The sequence below is a fragment of the Podarcis filfolensis genome (genome assembly GCF_964270895.1).
Source record: "Podarcis filfolensis genome assembly, chromosome: 9".
NCBI lineage: Eukaryota > Metazoa > Chordata > Lepidosauria > Squamata > Lacertidae > Podarcis > Podarcis filfolensis.
The window spans coordinates 41,597,030-41,618,366 of record NC_139610.1 but is presented as its reverse complement, the minus strand read 5'-3'; the positions used below and the strand labels follow the sequence as shown (position 1 = coordinate 41,618,366).

The following is a 21,337-nucleotide window of genomic DNA, read 5'->3' as shown; positions in this document are numbered from 1 at the left end:
CATTACTTTCTTCACAATACGGATCTACACAAGAGCTACACAGAACCCCAACCCCATCTATCCTAATGAAAAAAGCATGTGCAGGAACACAAGCAGACAATTAACCACACTATGGGATGTGGTTGCAGGATCAGTTCTGTATATGGCCACCAATGGTTTCTTCTGGCCACATTATAACAACTACAGTGGTACCTCTGGTTAAGTACTTAATTTGTTCCAGAGCTCCGTTCTTAACCTGAAACTGTTCTTAACCTGAAGCACCACTTTAGCTAATGGGGCCTCCTGCTGCTGCCACGCCACCAGAGCCCGATTTCTGTTCATATCCTGAAGCAAAGTTCTTCACCCAAGGTACTATTTCTGGGTTAGCGGAGTCTGTAACCTGAAGTGTCTGTAACCTGAAGCGTATGTAACCCGAGGTACCACTGTATTTCTTACATTATTTTATCTCACCCCTCCAAGGAGGGGTATATGATTCCGCACCTTTTATCCTCACAATAATCCTGAGAGGTGAATTGGCCTGGGAGATAGTGATTGGCCTATCCAGAGAGGGAATCTGAACTAGGAGAGGATTCCCCCAGTTGTGTGGGTTCTGCACCTGAATGCTCATTTAATTTCTAGCATTTCAAAAATTAATTTCGGAATTGTATTCCATCAGGCTGCAGCAGATGAAGATGGAAAGCAGGGCTATTCCATTTCTATTGGCTCTGTTGAAAAGGTATTTCCATTTGGCTCCTCTCTCTAAACTGTTTCCATCATTTATTCGGTTTACTTACTTACAATATTTAGAGGCCACCTTTAAGAGTTTAAATCTTAAAGTAATTTTAAGATTTAAACTCTTAAGTAATTTTAAGAATTTTAAGAACTAGTACCTGAATTTGTTCCTCCCCCACTCTTCCCTTCCCCCTCTTGAAGTTACCCATTTAGGGTTAGCACCACAACAGCAGACTGAGCAGGCACACAGGTCATCTGGTCACAGTCTTCCCTACTATGATGAGGTTAACTGTATAACTACTTAACCAAAGCATAGGTAGGGAACCCATGGCCAGCCAGATGTTGTGGGACTCCAATTCCCATCAACCCCAGCCAGCATAGCCCATAGCCAAGGATGGTGTAAGTTGTAGTCCAAAAATATATGGAGAGCCATGAGTTCCTCACCCATAAATTATAGGGATTTCTAAAAATGCACCCATACATATAAATTAGCTTATCAAAGCAAAATTATAACCACGGCTACTCAGAAGTAAGTCCTATTGAATTCAGTCAGATGTACTCCCTGATAAGTGGGGCTGGGATTGCAGCCTCAGTGATAAAGGAAACCAAAAGTATTTAACTGTAGCAAAAGCCACAACTACATCAAATTTTGGTGTGTTGCCATTACTGACTTTAAATTTCCAAGCCCAGACATTGCATGATGCAAGGTACTTAAAGATATTTATTTAAAAGTATACATTTACTACAAGAGAGTCATACTTAAATCACATCAGTGTCAAACATAGTTTTACATTGCACCAAAGCAAATGAATAAAGCTAAAAGACAAAAGCTGTTCTGCCAGCTCTGAAGGTCTATGATACCAATTTATTTTTAGATTTATAGCCTGTCCTTAAGTATGGGGTGATAACATCTCCATTGCTTATTTATACCCACAACCTGGTGAGGTAAGACATTATTGTTCCCACTTTAGAGATGCACAACTGAGGCTGAGAGAAAACAACTTGCTTCGGGTCCTCAGTTAACACGCTTGAGCTGAGTGTCAGATTTACCTCTTTACAGCCTACACTTAACACTCTGCTTGCGTTGTGTCAGAAGAAGGGCATTTATCTACTTTCCCTTTTGCTTGAAAATCCACATAGGACAATTTTTACCCCAATACATTAACAGTCGCTGAGACAATGAAGCACACCAATGGTGGTGGTGGTGGGAATCACAATAAATCTTTGTGGAATCTTTTTCTGTCCCAGGTGCTTATTGTTTTCAGAAAGAAAACCATATATTATAAGGGCTAGGTGGTAATTCTGCCTCTATATAAATTTGGCACTGAAAAGTACACCGGGTAGATTTTATTGTTAACCCCAGTGGTCTTGCCTTAACGGAAAGTGCATACTCTTGTGCAGAGCCTGGGTAGCTTAGCTGGTTAGAGTGTGGTGCTGATAATACCAATGTTGTAGGTTTGATTCCCGTATGAGACAGCTGTATATTCCTGCACTTCAGGGGGTGGGACTAGATGATCCTCAGTCAGGGCATCTGATTTTTGCTGATACTTGTTACCGATTGCAGTCTCAGGCACTGTATCTCAACCGAGTCCAGAGGGTTCCCCAAAATTTAGAAACTATTTTTGGATATGAGGGATTAGTGAGAAACAGGGATCCCAACCTGCAAGAAGGACTTTTTACAGAGGCAAATCCCTCACTTGTTGCAACCCAATATCTTTTCTTTCGGACACTCCTTTTGCATTATGTTAAGACAGCAGTGGCAGGTAAACCTCCATATGAAACATAACCACTGATAGCAAACAAATACCTGCAGATGTGTGTGTGTGTGTGTGTGTGTGTGTGTGTGTGTGTGTGTGTATGCGTCCTCTATATGCTTGTGTTATAACAAGCAAGAGCTTAAGACATGGCATTTCCTTTAGATTTAATGGCCAGCTGGGGTTAATGGCCAAAGGCTACACTTCAGGCCAAGTACTACTCCCAACTGGTCATTAATCCCCAGGAAATGCTCTGCATCTCAATCATTATTGCTTAATTTCAGGGCAAACAAACTACTGTGACTGAGAGTATGCCATCCGTTAAACACAGGGAGCAAACATTCCATGGATGTAATCAGCTGTTTACACAACTGTCTGTTGTCTATAATAGCAAGAATTTCAGATACATGAAGCCTTGGGTGCCACTGAGCTCTGTTCTGGTTACTGCCCATTAAAACAAGCAGCAGCTGAACTATAGAAATGCTTAGAGGTGGGTGGGATCATGCCTTTTCTGGCTTATTCCATGAATAAGTTTGTTAGTACAGTGTCAGTTAAAACGCATGTTTTTAAAGTTTAAAGTTTCTCTTTGCTCTAATATTGCCAAATTGTGTAAAATTATTTTCTTCTGCTCCTTCCTTTTGAGGAGTTCTCTTCATAAGATATTTTAACTAAGGAGCCAGCAATATCCCGGTTCACAAGCCGCATGTGGCTGATTATGATGTAATTGTGCAACCCCTGATTTCAAGCTAGAATTCTGAGTGTCCCAGCTCTTTTTTGTTGAGACCCAGGACTCCGAGTATATTTCACCTATTTGTTCCATTAGGTACTTCCACTGCATCCTTCAGAGAGAGGAAGACAATCATTCTCAATATATAGATTTAAGTTATACATTTTGGAATTACAAACATCATTCACACACCTCATCTTTGCCAGCTAACTTCTAAATGCAACATCGTTTCACACATTCCAACATTTACAATACAAATTTCAGACATGCCACAGATTTATTAAATTATCAGCAGTAAAATATACTGTGGGTTCTTCCCAGGCTTTTGCTTTACAAATATTTACTAGAACATAGACTTTGTTATATATCTGAGGTTTCTCAGTAATCCTCTGATTGGAGACCAACATGCCTGGGGGGTCCAAAGAAAAACTGTAAATGGATGTAATAGTTTATTATATCTTAATATTATAACACTGCACACTTTTAAAAGCCAAACTTCACTGAGTTTAAAAATGCACACACACACTAGGGGCCTTAATAAATGACTTCTCGGGAAACCTTTAATTTAGAAACACTTGAAAAAACACGTAAACGTAATAGGCTGTATAATAACAATTGTAAAGTTATTTACTAGAAACTACTTCTCAAAATTAGATACAGCTTCTCCTAATGTCAAAATAATATCAAAATCAAACACTGCATTGGATCCGGACTATGTTAGTTGCACCTTGACCCCTATCCAGTGTGAGCGGCCATCTTTTTTTTATGAAAAATGTCCCTTGCAGTGATGTCACTTCACCATGCAGTATCATTCACATTGAATCATTCTGAGGCACAGCACTGGGCAGGTTCTTCTTATTGCAGCTCCAGCACTGCTTGAAGCAGCAGCCAAAATTTATTAAGCCCTGAAGTTTTAACCCCCTGCCAAACAAACAAATAGCAATGAGCTGCAACTAGACCAGGTTGGGCAGCCATGTAAGTACTTCCTTATTTTTTAAAATAAAACTATATCCTGTTTATGCCATTTATCTGAAATCTCCAGGGTCTCTGAAGAGCTCACTTTAATCCTATTATGACATCTATTTCTAGTACAGGTCATATGTGGGGTATGGTGTAGACTAGGTGGAATGGCTGCAAAACTGCTGGTGATCTTATGGCTGGCTTGGACATGATGCTAATCATAGTGGAAAATCATGAGAATGAGCCTCAGCAAGTATTACCCAGCACATCTGCAACAAGAAGTTACAGGATCATAGAATTATAGAATTGGAAAGGGCTCTGAGGGTCATCTAGCCCAACCCCTTGCAATGCAGGATTCTCAACTAAAGCATCCGCAACAGATAGCCATACAACTTCTGATTAAAAACCTCCAAGGGAGGAGAGTACACTATCTCCTGAGGGAGTTCATACCACTGTCAAACATCTCTTATTGTCAGAATGTTCTTCCTGATGTTTACTCAGAATCTCCTTTCTTGTAACTTGAAGCCATTGGTTTGAGTCATGCCCTCTGGAGAAAGAAAAAAAACAAGCTTGCTCCATCTTCCATGTGACAGTCCTTTAGATATTTGAAGTTGGCTATCATATCTCCTCTCAGTCTCCTTTGTTCCAGGCTAAACATATGCAATTCCCTCAATTGTTCCTCAAAAGGCTTGGTTTCCAGGCCCTGATGATCTTGGCCATCGTCCTCCACACATTGTAAACATCCTTCTTAAATTGTGGCACACAGAACTGGACACAGTACTTCAGGTGTGGCCTGACCAAGGCAGAATAGAGTGGGACTATTACTTCCCTTGAACTAGACACTATACCTAGAATAGCATTAGGGTTTTTTGCTGCTGCATCACACTGTTGACTCATGTTAAGCCTATAGTCTACTAAGACCCCTAGATTCTTTTCACATGTACTACTGGCAAGTCAGTGTCCCTTGTCTTACATCTGTGCATCTGGTTCTTCCTACCTAAGTATAGAACCTTATATTTATTCCTACTGAAATTCATATTGTCAGTTTTGGTCCAGTTCTCCAGTCTGTCAGGGTCATCTTGAATCCCAATTCTGTTTCCCAATTTAGTGTCATCTGCAAATTTGATGAGCAATTCCTCACTTCATTCATCCAAATCATTTATAAAGATGTTGAACAACAACAGGCCCAGGACAGAACCCTGCAGCACCCCACTTGGTGCTTATTCCAGGATGACAAGAAAACATTACTTAGCACACTTTGGGTTGGGTCAGTCAACCAGCTACAAATCCACCTAATACTTACTTCATCCCACCCACATTTTACCTGCTTCTCCACAAGAATATCATGAAGTACTTTGTCAAAAGCTTTACTGAAATCAAGATATACTTTGCCTACAGCATCCCCCTGATCTACCAAACTTGTAACTTTACCAAAAAGAGAAATTAGATTTGCTTGGCATCACTTGCTTTTGAGAAACCCATGCTGGGTTTTAGCAATCACAGCATCCCTTTTCTAAGTACTCACAGACCAACTGTTTAATTATCTGTTCTTGGACCTTTCCTGGTATTGACATCAAGCTGACCTAACAGTAGTTGCCTGGGTCTTCTCCCGCTCCTCCCCCTGTCACCTTTTTGAAGATTGGGACATCTGCGGGGACCTCCAATAATTCTCAAATACTCTGAGATTACATCACTAAGGTGCTTTAGTACTCTTGAGTGCAGCTCATATTTGAATTCCTTTGAAGTCACTAGGTGTTCCCTTAACACCTTTTTTCACATATTGGGCTGCAGCTCCCTCCTTGCATTGTTTGTTCTGTTATCACCAGGTTGTGCTCTGCTTTCCTTTTGGGTGAAGACAGAGGCAAAGTAGGCATTGAGCAGTTCTGTCTCATCATATACATTGATGGCGCTATATAAATGATCATCATCATCTTCATAGTATGTGCCATACAACCCTAATTCGAGTTAATCCAAATCCATACACAAATATGCAGAAGGCATGAGCTGCTAACTCTGTAAAAATGCAGAGCCCTGTCATGCATGACACTGGCATGTATGCAGATCAATGAGGGTACAGCAGTCCATGCTTCAAATAGTCAATTTTACATCTGGTATATGACCTTTGGATGACCAGCAAAATATGGAGGAAAAGGCTCCACCAGTCCCCATTTATGATGTCTTCTGGAATCTGTGGTATTTTCCCATAAGGTCCTCTACTAAATTTTAAGAGGAATTCACAATGCATAGAGAATTCCTTTCCTGCCTAGGATGCTTGCTAAGCAAAACAAACCAACAACAACAAAATCCCTCAGGCAGCGATCCCCACCATCCATAGCTGTTGGGAAAGGTATTTGAAAAGCATGGACTGGAATTATATGGTGCAGTGGTCTCACATTTTCAGAGCTGACAAATAATCGCTAACAACTTTGCTATGCTAGATGACTATTTGAAATACAAGCATTGAAAAAAACCCCCAGAAAAAGGCAAGTGAGACTTGTTACACCAGGAAGCATAAACGGATCTTATAATCTTTTGTGGTCCCTTCTTCAAGAGGGCACCTCTTAGAGCATTTTTATATGGCTGAACTAGATTTAAGGAAATCCACAACAATCAGGATGGATAACCACATGGTAAGTACACAACAGGGAGCATGCGAAAGGAATATAGCTAGGAGGACTCTCCCCATTTCATGCAGAATGAGCGTTTGCATCCGTCCACTCATTGCTTGTTTTGTCGTATTACCACTTATTTCTCACATATGTAAAGAAAACATATGGAATTAAATTGTGTGTGGAACAGTGGCTTTTTGCCTTGTAAAAGTATGTAAGCATTAAGGCAACAAACTGTTGAAAATAACTTCGTATCTGGAAATCCTAAAAGATTTCCCCAACATATGCAGGCAGTAGTAGAATAAGGGGACCTCTATGATTCTAATACAGTAATTGGAAATATAGCCCTGAGGCACATAATGAGGATGACAGGTTTGGACAGGAGCTGGTTTAGAGGGCTGGAACTTGACTGGAGGGTTTTAGACCCAGCACTTGGTGACTTGAGGAGCTAAACATTGAGGAATCATTTTGATAGGACTGTGGCTATCATCCTAACCAGAGGCTTATCTACACTTAGCTTTTGCCCTGCCCTTTAGCACTTAATCAGAGCAAATATCAATTTGGGTTTTCCTGGGTTTGCCATTTGTTCCAATTGAGCTTTAAAGAGCCGGTTTTCATGGGGAAAGTTCAGGAGCAAAGAAAAAGAGCACTTGGACATGAAGCTTGAAAGTGCAGGCTGTGTCTGGAAAGAGCGGAGGAAAGGTAAGTATGGATAAGCCCCATATCTATTCAGAAGTAAGCCCCACTGAAGGTCCCAGTTACATAGAGTTAGAATGCCAGTCTCATGTACATATTATGTCATTCAACTATATCTTCATCTCACACGTCAGACAAATATTTTCTCCCATGTCAGCTTAAAAAGGTAAAGGTAAAGGGACCCCTAACCATTAGGTCCAGTTGTGACCGACTCTGGGGTTGTGGCACTCATCTCGCTTTATTGGCCGAGGGAGCCGGCGTACAGCTGCCGGGTCATGTGACCAGCATGACTAAGCCGCTTCTGGCGAACCAGAGCAGCACATGGAAACGCCGTTTACCTTCCCGCTGGAGCGGTACCTATTTATCTACTTGCACTTTGACGTGCTTTCGAACTGCTAGGTTGGCAGGAGCAGGGGCCAAGCAACGGGAGCTCACCCCGTCGCGCGGTTTCGAACCGCTGATCTTCTGATCAGCAAGTCCTAGGCTCTGTGGTTTAACCCACAGCACCACCCACGTTAAAAGAGAGTGGGGGCTCTACCCTCAGGCTTAAAAACTAAGAAGACAAGAGACACAAAAGGAGAGTAGAGGAAGATCAGCTTTAAGAAGGAAGTGATGAGTTGCAAACTGGGATTTATATCCAGCTGAGGCTAAGCTGATCTTCCCTTGCGGATGAACTGGCTTGGGTACAGGCAGAGCTGATATTATAGTCTTAACAGAGAAAGACAAGTATGTGGCCAGCAAATGCAGCCTCTGCACCCCATCAGATACTTGAATCATAGACACAGAATTGCAGAGTTGGAAGAGATCCCGAGCATCATCTAGTCCTGTGATGCAGGGATCTCAACTAAAGCATCCATGACAAATGACCATCCAACCTCTGCTTAACCACCTCCAAGGAAGGAGAGTCCATCACCTCCCAAGCCTGTCCATTCCACTGTCAAAGCTCTTAATGTCTTACTGTTTGGAGCATGAACTGCCACCACTGAGGAGTAAATATGCTAAGCATCACTTTCATTAGCAACAGGTTTATAATGATGCCACAGTGAGAGCAATAATAAACATTAGTACAAAGTGGTTTACTTCTCATTAAAAACAACAACAACCCTTCTTTGGAATGTTGGATGTTACACAAAAGTTAGTTTTAAAGTGCAAACAAATGTGGCATGCTTGACAAACAAAGTTGCAGTATCTCAGACAGTTCAGCTGTTGATTTCCTGGCCAACTGCTGCTTTATTTCAAAACTTCATTTGTAGGATAAGGTGGCAAAACAGAGTTGTAACCTTTCCCTTTCAGATTTTCTTGGACCACACACTGCATTAAATGTTAAGTTTGTTTGCCTATTTTCTCATCCTTGATCCCAATGGGAACCATTTCAGATTGCAGAGTTGTGGGATCCCAGTGTCTCTTTTTCGACAAAATCTCACCCCTCTCCAAAACAAGAAAAGAAAGATTAAAAGCAGGGACAAAATGGGACCATTGCTGATAAAGCTTGGGGAAGTTGGAGCATGTGATACCCAGATGTTCCCATGGTTTGGGATTCACCCATAACAGATGGAGTGAGAATTGCATCCAGCATTTCAGAAGGTATGTTGTTTTGATTCATCAGCCCGCAGCCTGCCTTGTAAGGGGACATGTGTTTTTGTATTATAAAACTATTCTTGGCTACTCAGGCATTTTAACAATTGTCTTATACTGTTAGCTGCTGTTTTTCTTTACAGTGAGAGAGCGTAGGGAATGCAAACGCCACAGCTATTAGCAGGTTCCAAATATTTGCCTAGCGCAATAAAACCCTGTTTTTGTGGCAATTTAAGAAGCCTGTGTGGCATACAGGAACCAGTTAAAACAAACAAATGTTAACGCAAGCTTGGAGAGTAATAACCCAAGAAGGCAGAAAGATATTCATCACACAAGGTATCATCTTAAGAGGGAGTCTTTTAGGAGACACTGACTGTAATTCAGTGTTTACTGGAACATTACTGAAGTGATCATTGCCAGCATGGAAGGAGAACCTCTGCTGAATGATTTTCAGTATTGTGGTTATGCTTGAGGAAACCTTTAATGACTGAAGATGGGAAGCTGTAGTAAGTACATCAACCATCACTTTTCTCCCTGTGTAGTCCCTCAGAGTGCTCCTGTTTAGCCAAGAGGTTCATTGGGTCAAATTTGGGGGCAGTTTATGGTGCCAGGATTTGTACCTGTGTTGCTAGTTTAAGTGGGGTGCAGGAGGAACTGTGTGAGAATGAAGAGAGAGAATGAACATGGTGGCTTGCTTGAGCGCAGGGCATCACATAAAATAGAAGGCATGGCTCCTATAATAACTCAAATAATTTCATAGACAAGGAATTTAATCAGGTGCAAGATTGCCATAGTTATTGTTGTTGTTTAGTCGACTCTTTGTGACCCCATGGACCAGGCACTCCTGTCTTCCACTGCCTCCCGCAGCTTGGTCAAACTCATGCTGGTAGCTTCGAGAACACTGTCCTACCATCTCATCCTCTGTCGTCCCCTTCTCCTTGTGCCCTCAATCTTTCCCAACATCAGGGTCTTTTCCAGGGAGTCTTCTCTTCTCATGAGGTGGCCAAAGTATTGGAGTCTCAGCTTCAGGATCTGCCCTTCCAGTGAGCACTCAGGGCTGATTTCCTTAAGAATGGATAGGTTTGATCTTCTTGCAGTCCATGGGACTCTCAAGAGTCTCCTCCAGCACCATAATTCAAAAGCATCAATTCTTCAGCGATCAGCCTTCTTTATGGTCCAGCTCTCACTTCCATACATCACTACTGGGAAAACCAAAGCTTTAACTATACGGACCTTTGTCGGCAAGGTGATGTCTCTGCTTTTTAAGATGCTGTCTAGGTTTGTCATTGCTTTTCTCCCAAGAAGCAGGCGTCTTTTTCAAAGATGTGTATAATCAATGCATGGAGCATTGGGATTGCACTCCTCATACTCAGTCTCCGTGCAGTCCTCATAACTTCTGAATGCGCATACAGCTCAAAAGTCATATGGTGTGCTAGAGCCAAAGCAAAACCCTTCTGGCATCAATGTTGCTGCCATGTACCATGGAGGTGGGAGGCAGCTGCAAGTTCAGGCCGCATGGATGCACTGGCAGAGCCAATCTACCACTTTCACCAGTGTGTCTGCTCAAACCTCATCTCTCCACCACCTTACCCCTCCCAGTACATGGCAGTAACACTGGTGCAAGGACGGTCAGTGTCATGGCTCCATCCCTAATCTGCTTGTGTGTAAAGCTGGGGAACAAAGTTGATTCCGTTCACATTTAAAAACCAATCTACCAAATTCACATTCTCTAAAACAATACAAAAACTGAAACACAGAATTCACGCTTCTCCACTTTTTTGCAAGGCGAAGTATGCATAAAATGCTTAAATTAGTAGAAATAATACACCAAACAGCAGCACATTGGACACAACTGCTTTGCAAAATTATGTGTATTAAGAAAAATTACCGGTATATATCAAAATGTGCATATCTGGAGAAATTTTCACTAAAATGCTGGTGAGTTTTCATGAGGACTTTTAAAAAGCCTTAAACGGATGTCGAAATGTGGAGAACTGAACTGAAGATTGGGAGAATGAGAAACTGAGAGAAATCAAAATTGGCAGGTTCACCCATCCCTTGTTGAGCATGCCCAAGCTCTGTCCAAAATGCAGAGGTGGAGACAGCAGACAGTCCCAACCCCCCTCACCTACACTGATTCTACATGGATAGCTGACCTGAACAGAGCTAGTGCCTGACAATGGAAAGATCCATATGTCGACATTCCAGCTTCTATACAGCCTTGTTCTCTGTTACATCTGTTTGAGAGGCTGGTGGGAAATGTGCTCCACTACTCTTAGAGCAGCTGCTAGAGTAGCAGCTGTTTTAAAGGGTCACCAAGAAAAAGGCATCATAACATATCTCAGACAAGGCAGTGCATAACACAACTCGCTTCTTCCAAGCACATTATATTTACGAGATGTCTCATAAAATAATTGTTCTAGGCGCCATATAAATAAAGAGAATAAAAATATAGCAATAAAAATCATACGGCAACAAAAACCGCAATTGACTTGAGGCGGCCAGCATAAAGACTCAAATTAGAAAAGCCAGCACAATAAAAGACTACATACAGCACAGAACGAAAACAACCACCAGATTACCACCAACTACACCACAGGGGTTTGGATCAGATCTTAAGACTTGGGATAACAGAAAGGTATTAACCGGGGAGTCAGCTAGACTGGTAAAGAAAAAGTGATTTACATGCATTGTATGTGTGATATTATATTGTGCCACCAGATGGCGGCGTGCAGTCCCGTTTTTCTCTACCTGTTTTCCCTGTTTAAATTTACAACGCTTTAAACTGAAATGCTTCTTTGATGTGCCTAGATCCAGCCCATATGCCAAAAAGACAGCAATGTGAGCACCAGGTGGGCTTCCTGGGGAGACTTCTATTCTCCAAAACTTTCCCACTTCTCCTTCCCTTAGGAAGATTTCAGTTCAGAAATGTCTTCCTACTCCGCAAGAGCCACAGGCTTATCTCACCAACAGGTGCAAATGGAGGCCCCCTAATCCAATCAAATAGCAACTGGGGTGGGGTGGGTGGGTATTCTGAATAAGAAGTGCAATCAGTGCAAATGTTAAACCCCTTCTGCCCCATGCCACAGTCCCAATCCACACCTTTTATGACTGTACTTCTGCACCTGAGGTTAGTAGGATCTTGTTCAATCCAACACACAAAAAATCAACTCATCATTAGGCAGAGCCACTCCATGGTACATGGTCAAAGACTACTACTTATTTTTTAGCTTCGGAACAAAAGTATGGCTGCTTGCTACAGCACAAAAAGAGCCAGCAGTTTGGGGCATCTAAGACCATAATTTGAGGTTTGGACCAATTTGTGTCTTATGCAAGGCTTCGTTGGCATAAGGCTATACTATGACATGCATAAGGGGTAGAAAATATGATCCTTTGGAAATAAAGGAAACACTAACCACTCCCTCAAAATGTTTACAGTTTAAGACCCATATTCAGTTGCTGAAGCTTTGGACATGCAGAAAAAAATATAAGACTGAGAGTCCAATGGGGGGGGGGACATCATGGAGAGGTATAAAACTGAAGTATTACAGAAAGATGACATTTCAGTTATGCCCATACCTTATTTCTTCCAAACATTTCTTGGGACTGCTCTGTTTTGTGGAAGGGATTCAAACGCATACTGTTAATTGTAGGTTTCGGCAATTAAAGCGGAATAAAGGGACCCGTTGCCCGAGCATAACAAATCCACTTTAAAAAGAACTGGACTATTTGTGATTTGAAAAGTGATGGGGGAATGCATTGAAAAGTGTGGGATGAGTGAATGACTAATGGGAAGATATATAAACATCCTGCAAACAAATGAGGGTGAATGCAAGAGGAATGTTCATTGTCATATGACTACCCTGCAAACAAATCAGAATGAATGCTAAATAAAGACCAGATATAATCTTACTGTGTAAGCTTTGCACAAGCAAATCAGGATGAATACGCCATACCTACGTCCTCTGGTTTTTTTGTATAGCCTTGAAGTTATTTTACATTCAATACACCTCCAATCCTGAGTTGTTTATTTCTGTATAGTACACTTTTATCCTGGCTTCTCTCCATGGAGCTCAAAGTGGCATACTTGGTTCTCTCCCTTTCTTCATTTTTCTGCACAAAAACCATGTTTTCTTAGTGTGAGAAAGGTACTGACTATGTCAAGTTCAAACATGGCTAAGTGGGGATTTGAACCCAAGTTTCTCCAAATCCTAGTCCAGCACTCTACACCACACTACTACACCACACTGGCTGTATTTCAGCTTAAACTCTGTTGTCTGCTGCCACAAGGAGGGGAACAGGAATTGTTCCCTCCTTAGTAGGGATAAGAGAAACTTAATGAGACTCTGCTGGGCTTTGTAAAAATGTTCAGCAAAACCCAATAAAATATACAACATACTTTTCTTTGTTTTCCCATGTACTTTGGGCCAAACTCTACCCTCAGTTATGCACAGCCAACTGCCACCAAAATCCTATTACACAAGCCGAGCATAGATGTTTTAGGGATGAAAGTTCAAACCATACATGAGAAGGGGGAAAGATACAGATGCTTGAAACAATTCACTTTGTTCTCCATTGTATTGGACTTTGCCTTGGGGAGGGGGAGAAAAAAGTATGCCTGTTTTATGAGAGTTCTTTTTATACTCTGACTCACAACATTGGTGCATGCATGTGGCTCTCAGACTGGTACTGTTCCCCAAGAATGGTCATCCTCTGCACCAAGGGTAGCTGAGAGATGCTCAGAAATTCCTCCAAGTCTGAGCATCACCCTGCCAAAAGCAAAACAAACACACTTGGAAACAAAAGAGGATTTAAAATCTTGATTAGAGTCAGCAATTGCATAAAACATGTGTAAGAAACCACTGAAAGAATAGAGATAGCTGAAGGGGAGCCTGCAACAAAATGCACTGTAGCACCCCAGGTGAATGTGCATGTGTGTCACCTGAATCTATGGCTGAGAGGGCTGGGGAAACAAGTTATCATCAGACTGACAGGAGTCCCTGCTCTTGCTTCATTTTGCTTAGTTTTAGAACACATCGTTTAAAACTCAACCCACTCTGAATGAAATTCTATGGAGCACTCGGCTTTTGCATGCAATTTTAGAACTGTTGAGAACTGAGAGGTCGGGTAGGTAATGGAAACTGAAACTAGCATCAGCCTGATCTGCAATATTAACAATAAACTATGTTGAAAGGTTACTGTAGGCTATTCTCAGCATAAGTGCAATAGGGGTCTAAATATTGTTGGATGACACTGCAGGGCTCTTGTGAACCACTCAACCTGTTCAGCAGTGTAATTCACATTGAATATTGCAGTTTGCCACAAAGCCCTCAGCCACAGCCCCTTCCAACCTGCAAAATGGAGACAGTAAACAGCATTTCCTTCAGAATTTGTGTTAGCAGGACAGGGCCTGTTTGTTTTTTAGAGTGACCCACACTAAATAAGACTCAAGATTGAAAGAGCAGGAACTTGCCCAACTTTTTTTGCTCCTACCTTCAGAGTTGTGTTGGACACAGTTGTTATCAGCCCTACAGCTACGTTAAAATTGTGGATTTCTCTACTGATGTACTGTATATGGGCAGCTCTCAATTCCAACCCTGGGAACACTGAAAACCAAGAAATGACCTATCCAGACTGTGAGTGGTTTTCTCTGCACCTTCAATATATGTGTGTATCTCTTTCTCAATCTTCTGATCATTTCTGTCTGGGGAGGAAAGAGGAGATAAATGGAGTGAAGGACGGGACAGGAAGAGACACAGAAGTAGAGCTGTCCTCTTCGACTCTCCTCCTTTCCATCACCACCCTACCTTCTTGGCTTCAGGGCGTGGGGAGAGGGGTGCGCGGGATGCGGTCCGCTCTGGGTGTCACCCTGATGGGGGGTGATAAAATGGCAGGCGGCACTCGTCACCTGCAGCGTGCATGAGCCACACATCTCAGTGCCTGCAGGCTCCGCACTGTCTGCCCACTGCCTCCCCCCAAGTTGTAGGATGGCTGAGGCCCCGCTGCGCAACCCATCCCTATGGACGCCACACACCCCATCCCGTATGGGTGCTGCATGCCCCGTCTTGTCCCTATGGGCTCTGCGTGCCCCATGGCACGCAGCACCCATAGGGATAGCACAGGGCACGCAGCATCAATAGGGACGCTACGGCGCCCATAGGGAGGGCACAGGACGGGATGGCACGCACAGTGTCCATAGCAATGGCACAGGATGCCATGCCCTGTTCCGTCCCTATGGGCACTGTGCCCTACCCCTATGGGCGGTTCGCCTCGCCCCTGGGCACACTGCCCTAGGTGCCTGAGAGGCTTCCTCTGCCGCCACTTGGCTTCTCTCTCAGCTGGGCTATGGCCCTAGGCTCCCTCCTGGACTGCCTCAGCCACACCCTCTTCTTCATTGGCATATTTCATTTCCTTATCTCCCAGTTATCCTGCTAACTCAATGCATGCCCAGTTGTCATTGGGCTGGTTGTCACCTGACAAGCAATTTTCCTGCTTCTCTTGTACTTATTGGTGTTCCTCCAAGCATGCCAGTCCCTCCGTCCTCAGCGTGCCTGGTCCCATTTGGGCTATGTATGCCAACACACTCTCCTCCACACTTGAGATAAAATATAGGAAGGCTGAAAGTGGGGATAATGCTGGCATATTTAGGCAGAGATGCTAGCTTCATTTGAAAGAGGTGAAAATAAAAAAAAACACACCTGGAAATGCTCATTATAGATTAGTAGCAACTGAAACATGGGTATTGTTAAATAAAAATGTTTATATTATATATAATATTTATAATATTTTGACTTTTCATGTTATGTATTTGATGTACCCTGTGATTCAGCAAGGGCAAATTTCGCCATCACCTTTCACATCAAAGCACTGCTACTAATTTACATTATCACAATGTCTGACCCTCAGTCTACACCACCTTGTGACCTGGATATGCAGTGTCAAAAGGTGAAAGGGCAACTTGCTGGATTGTCTTTTGTTAATTCATTCACTTAGCACTGCTTCATGGCGCTTTTAATGAAGAGCACCTACAAAGTTTGCGATTTGTCATGGTTTTAACAATTTTCATGGATTTCAAAACACAAAGCAGGGTTAAAGCAAAGCCTTTATGGTAGATTTGAGGAGAAGTCATTTTATGGGCTTCCTTCTACCCTGTAGACTATTTTAATCCTTTTCCAGCAATATATAACCAGACAACTGTCTTGTGCAAAACCTGAGGAATGTAGTCCAGCAGAGACACCAAAATCCATCAACATTCCATAATGTGGTCTTTGGTTGAAATATACAAATTAAGGCTGACCAAGATGCATTTATTTATGTAAAATGTATATCCTGCACCATCAACTGCTAGGCCCCAGGGCCAGCAAATATATAACAATGTTTTTAATGCAGTAATTAATTACTATGAGAATATAAATATAACAATAAACAGTAGCAAAATTTCATTTGCTTTTGAACTGGCAATTTGATGATGAAATATCTCTCCTGTGGGTTGTGGTAAAAAGGCAATTGACCATAGAAATTAGAAAACTGGATATACAGTAGTCAAAGCAGGATCCATCTCAACTGACCTTATTCACTTCAAGGTCTGAAGCAACCTATCATATTTACAAGTGTTATTTCAGACATGACAGGAGTGGAACAAAATTGGGGTGGGCCCACCAATGCACTGCAGCCCCATCCTCAGCTTGCTTTTTTTGTGTGCATTTAACATCTGCAGAACTCTAAAGTCTATCTTAGTAGAGCCAAAACAAATATGGTTCCATAAATAATAGTAACCAGCATCAGTAGTGAGAAGAGCTCACACTACATAGCTTCCTTCTGGCCCTTATCTAGCTATTGATTTAATATTCTAGTGACTAAAATTTGACCTGGCATGTGTCCCAGCTTAGCCCATGACCTCATATGTGGCATCAGGGATGAGGCAGGTAGAGACACGGTTGTGTGACTTAAATCCTCCCACATCCTCGCAGAAAGCTGGTTGCTGAGTGGTGACTTTAAGCCTGGAGGATTGACTATGCAATCGACTTCCCTGTGGGGAAGTCAGTTCAAGCGGAATGCAGGCTTGAAGTTGCTGCCCACCAGCAGGTGGGCATTTACTTCAAGCCTGGTGATCAGTGGCTCATCGAAGCACTGTGCATAGTTCTTTGCAAGCTTTGTGTGATGTTTTGAAGTCCCAACCAGCGTCAGCCGACATCATTGTGATGCCAGGTGACTGGCAGGTGAGCGGCCCCACCCACAAGTCAAATTTGACCCATAGGAGGTAGGCGAGCTAAAGATATGGCCTGCTAGCCAGCTCCCATTCCCCTGTTCTTATCTTTTGATTTTTTTGGCTGGTAAGCACACCAGTGGCGTAGCGTGGGTTGTCAGAACCCGGGGCAAGGCAAGTAATTTGCACCCCTAACCCGTGGATTTGCGCCCCCTAACCCATGGATTTGCGCCCCCTAACCCTAACCCCCAGATGTTGCGCCCGGTGCGGCCGGCCCCCCCTGCACCCCCCACGCTACGCCACTGAAGCACACATACTTTTTTTAAATAAAAAAAACTAGTTCAGTGTGTGTGAACTTTTGAATTTAACTTATTTCACTAGATTCAGTGGGCTTATTTTTTACCAAAGCATTTTGATCCAATACCTGGATGCCTATAAAAGAGACTCTCAATCAAATCCACACCTCCAATGGCTTACAAATCTAAAACCAAATAAATAAATAAATAAATAAATAAATATGCTGTGTTTATTATATTACACTTTACAGTTCTTACTGTGCACCCATTTTAGGTGTGACTAACCAATCTGTGTAAAGCCTTTTTCTTTAAAAAAAAAAGTCAAATCAATGCCAAAACTTTCTCACAACGTACTGAATTTGAGTGCTGAAAATATGTGCATGAAAATAATTAATACTAATGAAACTTGAGCTAAGGCAAAAGCCCAGGTTTTGAGGTTTGGAAGTTTGGAAGTTTGGGCTTATTGAAGCAAAAGAATTTACATTTATGTCTTATGCTCTCTTGCTTCAACAAAAAGTGGAAATATCAAATGACTAAGAAAAACCAGCAACTACCAGATCTATCACATTAACACTTGTGTCAAGAAGGTGGGGTCTTCTGTTGCTCAGTCAAATCATTCTGAATCAAATTATTGTACATTTCATCCAAAGGGTCAAGGGGAGAGTACAGCAGCTGAATTTATCTCAAAAGGCAACCATGCTGTGCAATACCATTATGCAGCACACAAAAATGTTGACAAATGACCTGTATGGAGTAAGATTACTGTGGAAAAAGTGTGCCCATACTTTGGTACTTACGGTTGTAGAAGGCCTGTCTTCTATTACAAGTGTGTTTTGATTTCAGCAGTCTATAATATTCTCATAAAACTTTGCCACAGACTGCCTTGACTTGTCATATGCTAAATTGTATGTTAAATTGCTCGCCATTAGTTATGTCACAGTGCAACCCTGTTTACTCAGAAGTTAAGTCCCAGTGGGATCAGCTGGGCTTGCTTTCTAGTTTAGTGCTCTTAAGGCTGGAGCCTCACTATGTTTAAGTCCACCGGACTTAAAGGATCTGGAGAAAATACCAGTGCCTTTGATCTCCAGCCATATATAAAAGCCATGAACTACGGAGTGGTATTTAACAATGACATGATAGTGTGATGTGACAACCCACCATTCTCAGTGTAATCAATTAAGCCTTGGCAAACTCAAGGCATACCTGGAAGCTGAGCTACAGCATGGTCTAGTAGCAACCACTGTTGACTCCAGGTTTGGGGGAGGCCTTGGACAAGATCCTGTATGTGGGCCCACCTTCTCCTCATCACTGTCCTTAAAACCCTTTGAAAGCAGATTCCCAGATAAGCCCCACCTCCCAGGAAGTCGCTATACAGAGATTTAAAGCAGAGGTAAATCCTTACTGGGCAGGACAGATCCAGCCTGATCTTCCAGGCTTTTCTGTTCTTATGCTAAATCTTTCCTATAGCTGAGCTTGCATTGTGGGGGAGGCTAGAGTGCAATTTCACCACCCATACTGATGTTCCTACTACTGTTCTGCAGAACCAGACCTTACATCCCTGTTGTCCCTACTACTAATCCAGGGTCTGCCCCACACTTGGACATTTTTAAAGGGATAGCCCCTTTGCTTGGAGTCCTTGTTGCCATCCCATTCTTTCAAAGTGGGTTTCCTAGCATCTCTGGTGGCAGAGGCTATAAGGTCATGAAGTTTCCCATGGAGAGCATAGAAGTTCTTGAGGAGTGTGTGTCCAATTTAGGGGGTTTTTTGTTGTTGTATGGCTTTGTATCTAATTCCAGGGGTTCTAGTAGCTTGCAAGTGAGGTCCTGGCTACTGGGCCAAAGTTCAGTCCCATAGATGCTGGAATCTGCTCCTGGCTCCTCCACAGTCATAACTGAAGAACTAGTGTTCTCTAGAACTCTGTGATAGCTCCTTTTCTGAATTTGTCGACTAGCCATCTAGCTGGAGACTAGATGGAAACTTGGTGCAAAAGGAAAGGGGTATTGGATGGATAGCAGACTTGAGAGATTTTCTTGCTTTTTACTAGAACAAAGCTGAGGCTGGTTGAAACATAGCGGTGGCGATGGAAGAGTGAAGGAACTAGGTGCCGTGATTTTTTTCCAGTACAAAAACCAAGTTCATAATCATGTCAAAAAGGATTTCCTAAATAGGGAGACAGAAATCCTTGGTGATCTACTGCAGATCTCACAGATACTGATCACCTTCTGCCCACCCCAGGTTTGCCTTTTTCCTGACATGCTAGTTCTCTATGTGGAAGAATTTTTTCCTCCGTTTGTATGGAGAAACTTCTAAACTATGAGAGTCTCCACCTGCAGTCTGCAGATACACCCCAGATACTGGTTTGTTACCTCAGTAAAAAGTAGGCCACACACAAAGAAGATGATTGAAACCCCCCCCCTTTAACATATCATTTTGAGAGGCTATGTTATTTCTTCCCTCCTTCCTTAAGCAATGGAAAGTTCAAGGGAGCCTTTCTAAGGCATGCTCTCTTTTTTTTTTCAAATGAGAAAACATACTAGAGTTTATTTGTTATATAGATTTGAGACTATTCTACTTTTCTGCCTGTGATTTAATTTTATAGATAAGAATCTCTCTTCCACCCTTGCCCGTTACTCATACTCTGTTTTGACCCCTTAAAACTATTGGTCTGAAACCACACAATGCTCTGCAATCTGCAGCCCAGGTACCCACATCAAGGGATCTGAAGCATCTTATTGGTGGCTTCTGGCTTTGCATCAAAGCCAGACCTTTTTCCAAGCATAATTCCTAACAATAAATTTGTCTCCTATAAATCCATTCTGTTTTCACTAGCTGTAACTCATAGACTGCTATTCCTTTATTGTTATAGCTTTGTTTACTGTCTTTCTGGTATTTCTGTTACAAATTTAAAGACCTCGTGGGACCTGTATATCTCAGTCTTTATTCATTAGCCATCAAAAATGTTTCTCTTAGTAGCAGCAGTTGTTTGTTTGCTTGTTTGTTTCTGTGTTTTAAGTTGAGAGATGAAAAATTGCCATTGCATGCCTCTTGTCACAATGTGACATGGTTCTAACAGGGCTGCATACCTCCTCTTTGACAGCATAGCTATGGCCAAGCCTTTTTGCTGAACCAGGAAAATCTAAAGCATCCCATCTCTGGAAAGCTATTTTGGTCGAGACCTTTTTTGAACATGCTCTTTACCTTTTGGGGATCTACAAATTAGCTTTTAAGCCTGCCCTCAACTGATTTTATTTATTTAGTTTGTTATATACCACCGTTCATTTCAAGAGGAAATACCAAGGCGGTGATGTCCTCAGCATTCTCTGAAGCTGGCAATAGGCTGTGATGGAAGATTCTTCTTCCTAGATCTCACCTGTGGAGGGACTACCAGGAGGGCCTCATCTGCTGCTCTTAGAACATAGGCAGGTCAATGTGAAGGAAGACATCTGGTACTTGAGGATGCTATGGTAGTGGAGAAAGAAGCCTTATTTGCTATCACCACCGCTACATGGAAGACACAAAGATGTGCTCGTACTCATGTTCAGTCAGATTCATTCAGGAATTTTTGCCACCTGCATTCTAGCCATTGTCCTTCTTGCTTCAGAGCCTGAAGTTCCCCAGTATGCCAGGAGATATCTGAGCTCCACAATGTTAGAGAGGGCATTTACCGTATTTTTTGCACCATAACACTCACTTTTTTCCTCCTAGAAAGTAAGGGGAAATGTCTGTGCGTGTTATGGAGGAAATGCCTACGGGTGGCGGGGGGGATCTGCTGCAGTCGTGAGCAGAGGATCCATGGTTCCCCT

At 42.4% G+C, this 21,337-nt stretch overlaps 1 protein-coding gene across 8 annotated transcripts in view; it reads right to left on the bottom strand.

Annotated features, from left to right (window-relative positions):
- LOC310742458 (uncharacterized protein) overlaps nt 1-21,337 on the bottom strand; it is a 155,518-nt gene that overhangs the window by 120,160 nt on the left and 14,021 nt on the right. For 7 of the 8 annotated variants that reach the window (XR_014538456.1, XR_014538457.1, XM_083571989.1 and 4 more), the window contains one exon: nt 18,738-18,901. The exons of the other annotated variant lie outside the window; for it this stretch is intronic. Coding sequence is in view for 5 of the 7 variants with exons in the window: in XM_083571989.1 (XP_083428115.1) it covers nt 18,738-18,840 (103 nt within the window). In the remaining 2 variants the exon portion in view is untranslated. The remainder of the gene's footprint in view (nt 1-18,737; nt 18,902-21,337) is intronic. 8 annotated transcript variants of the gene reach the window in all.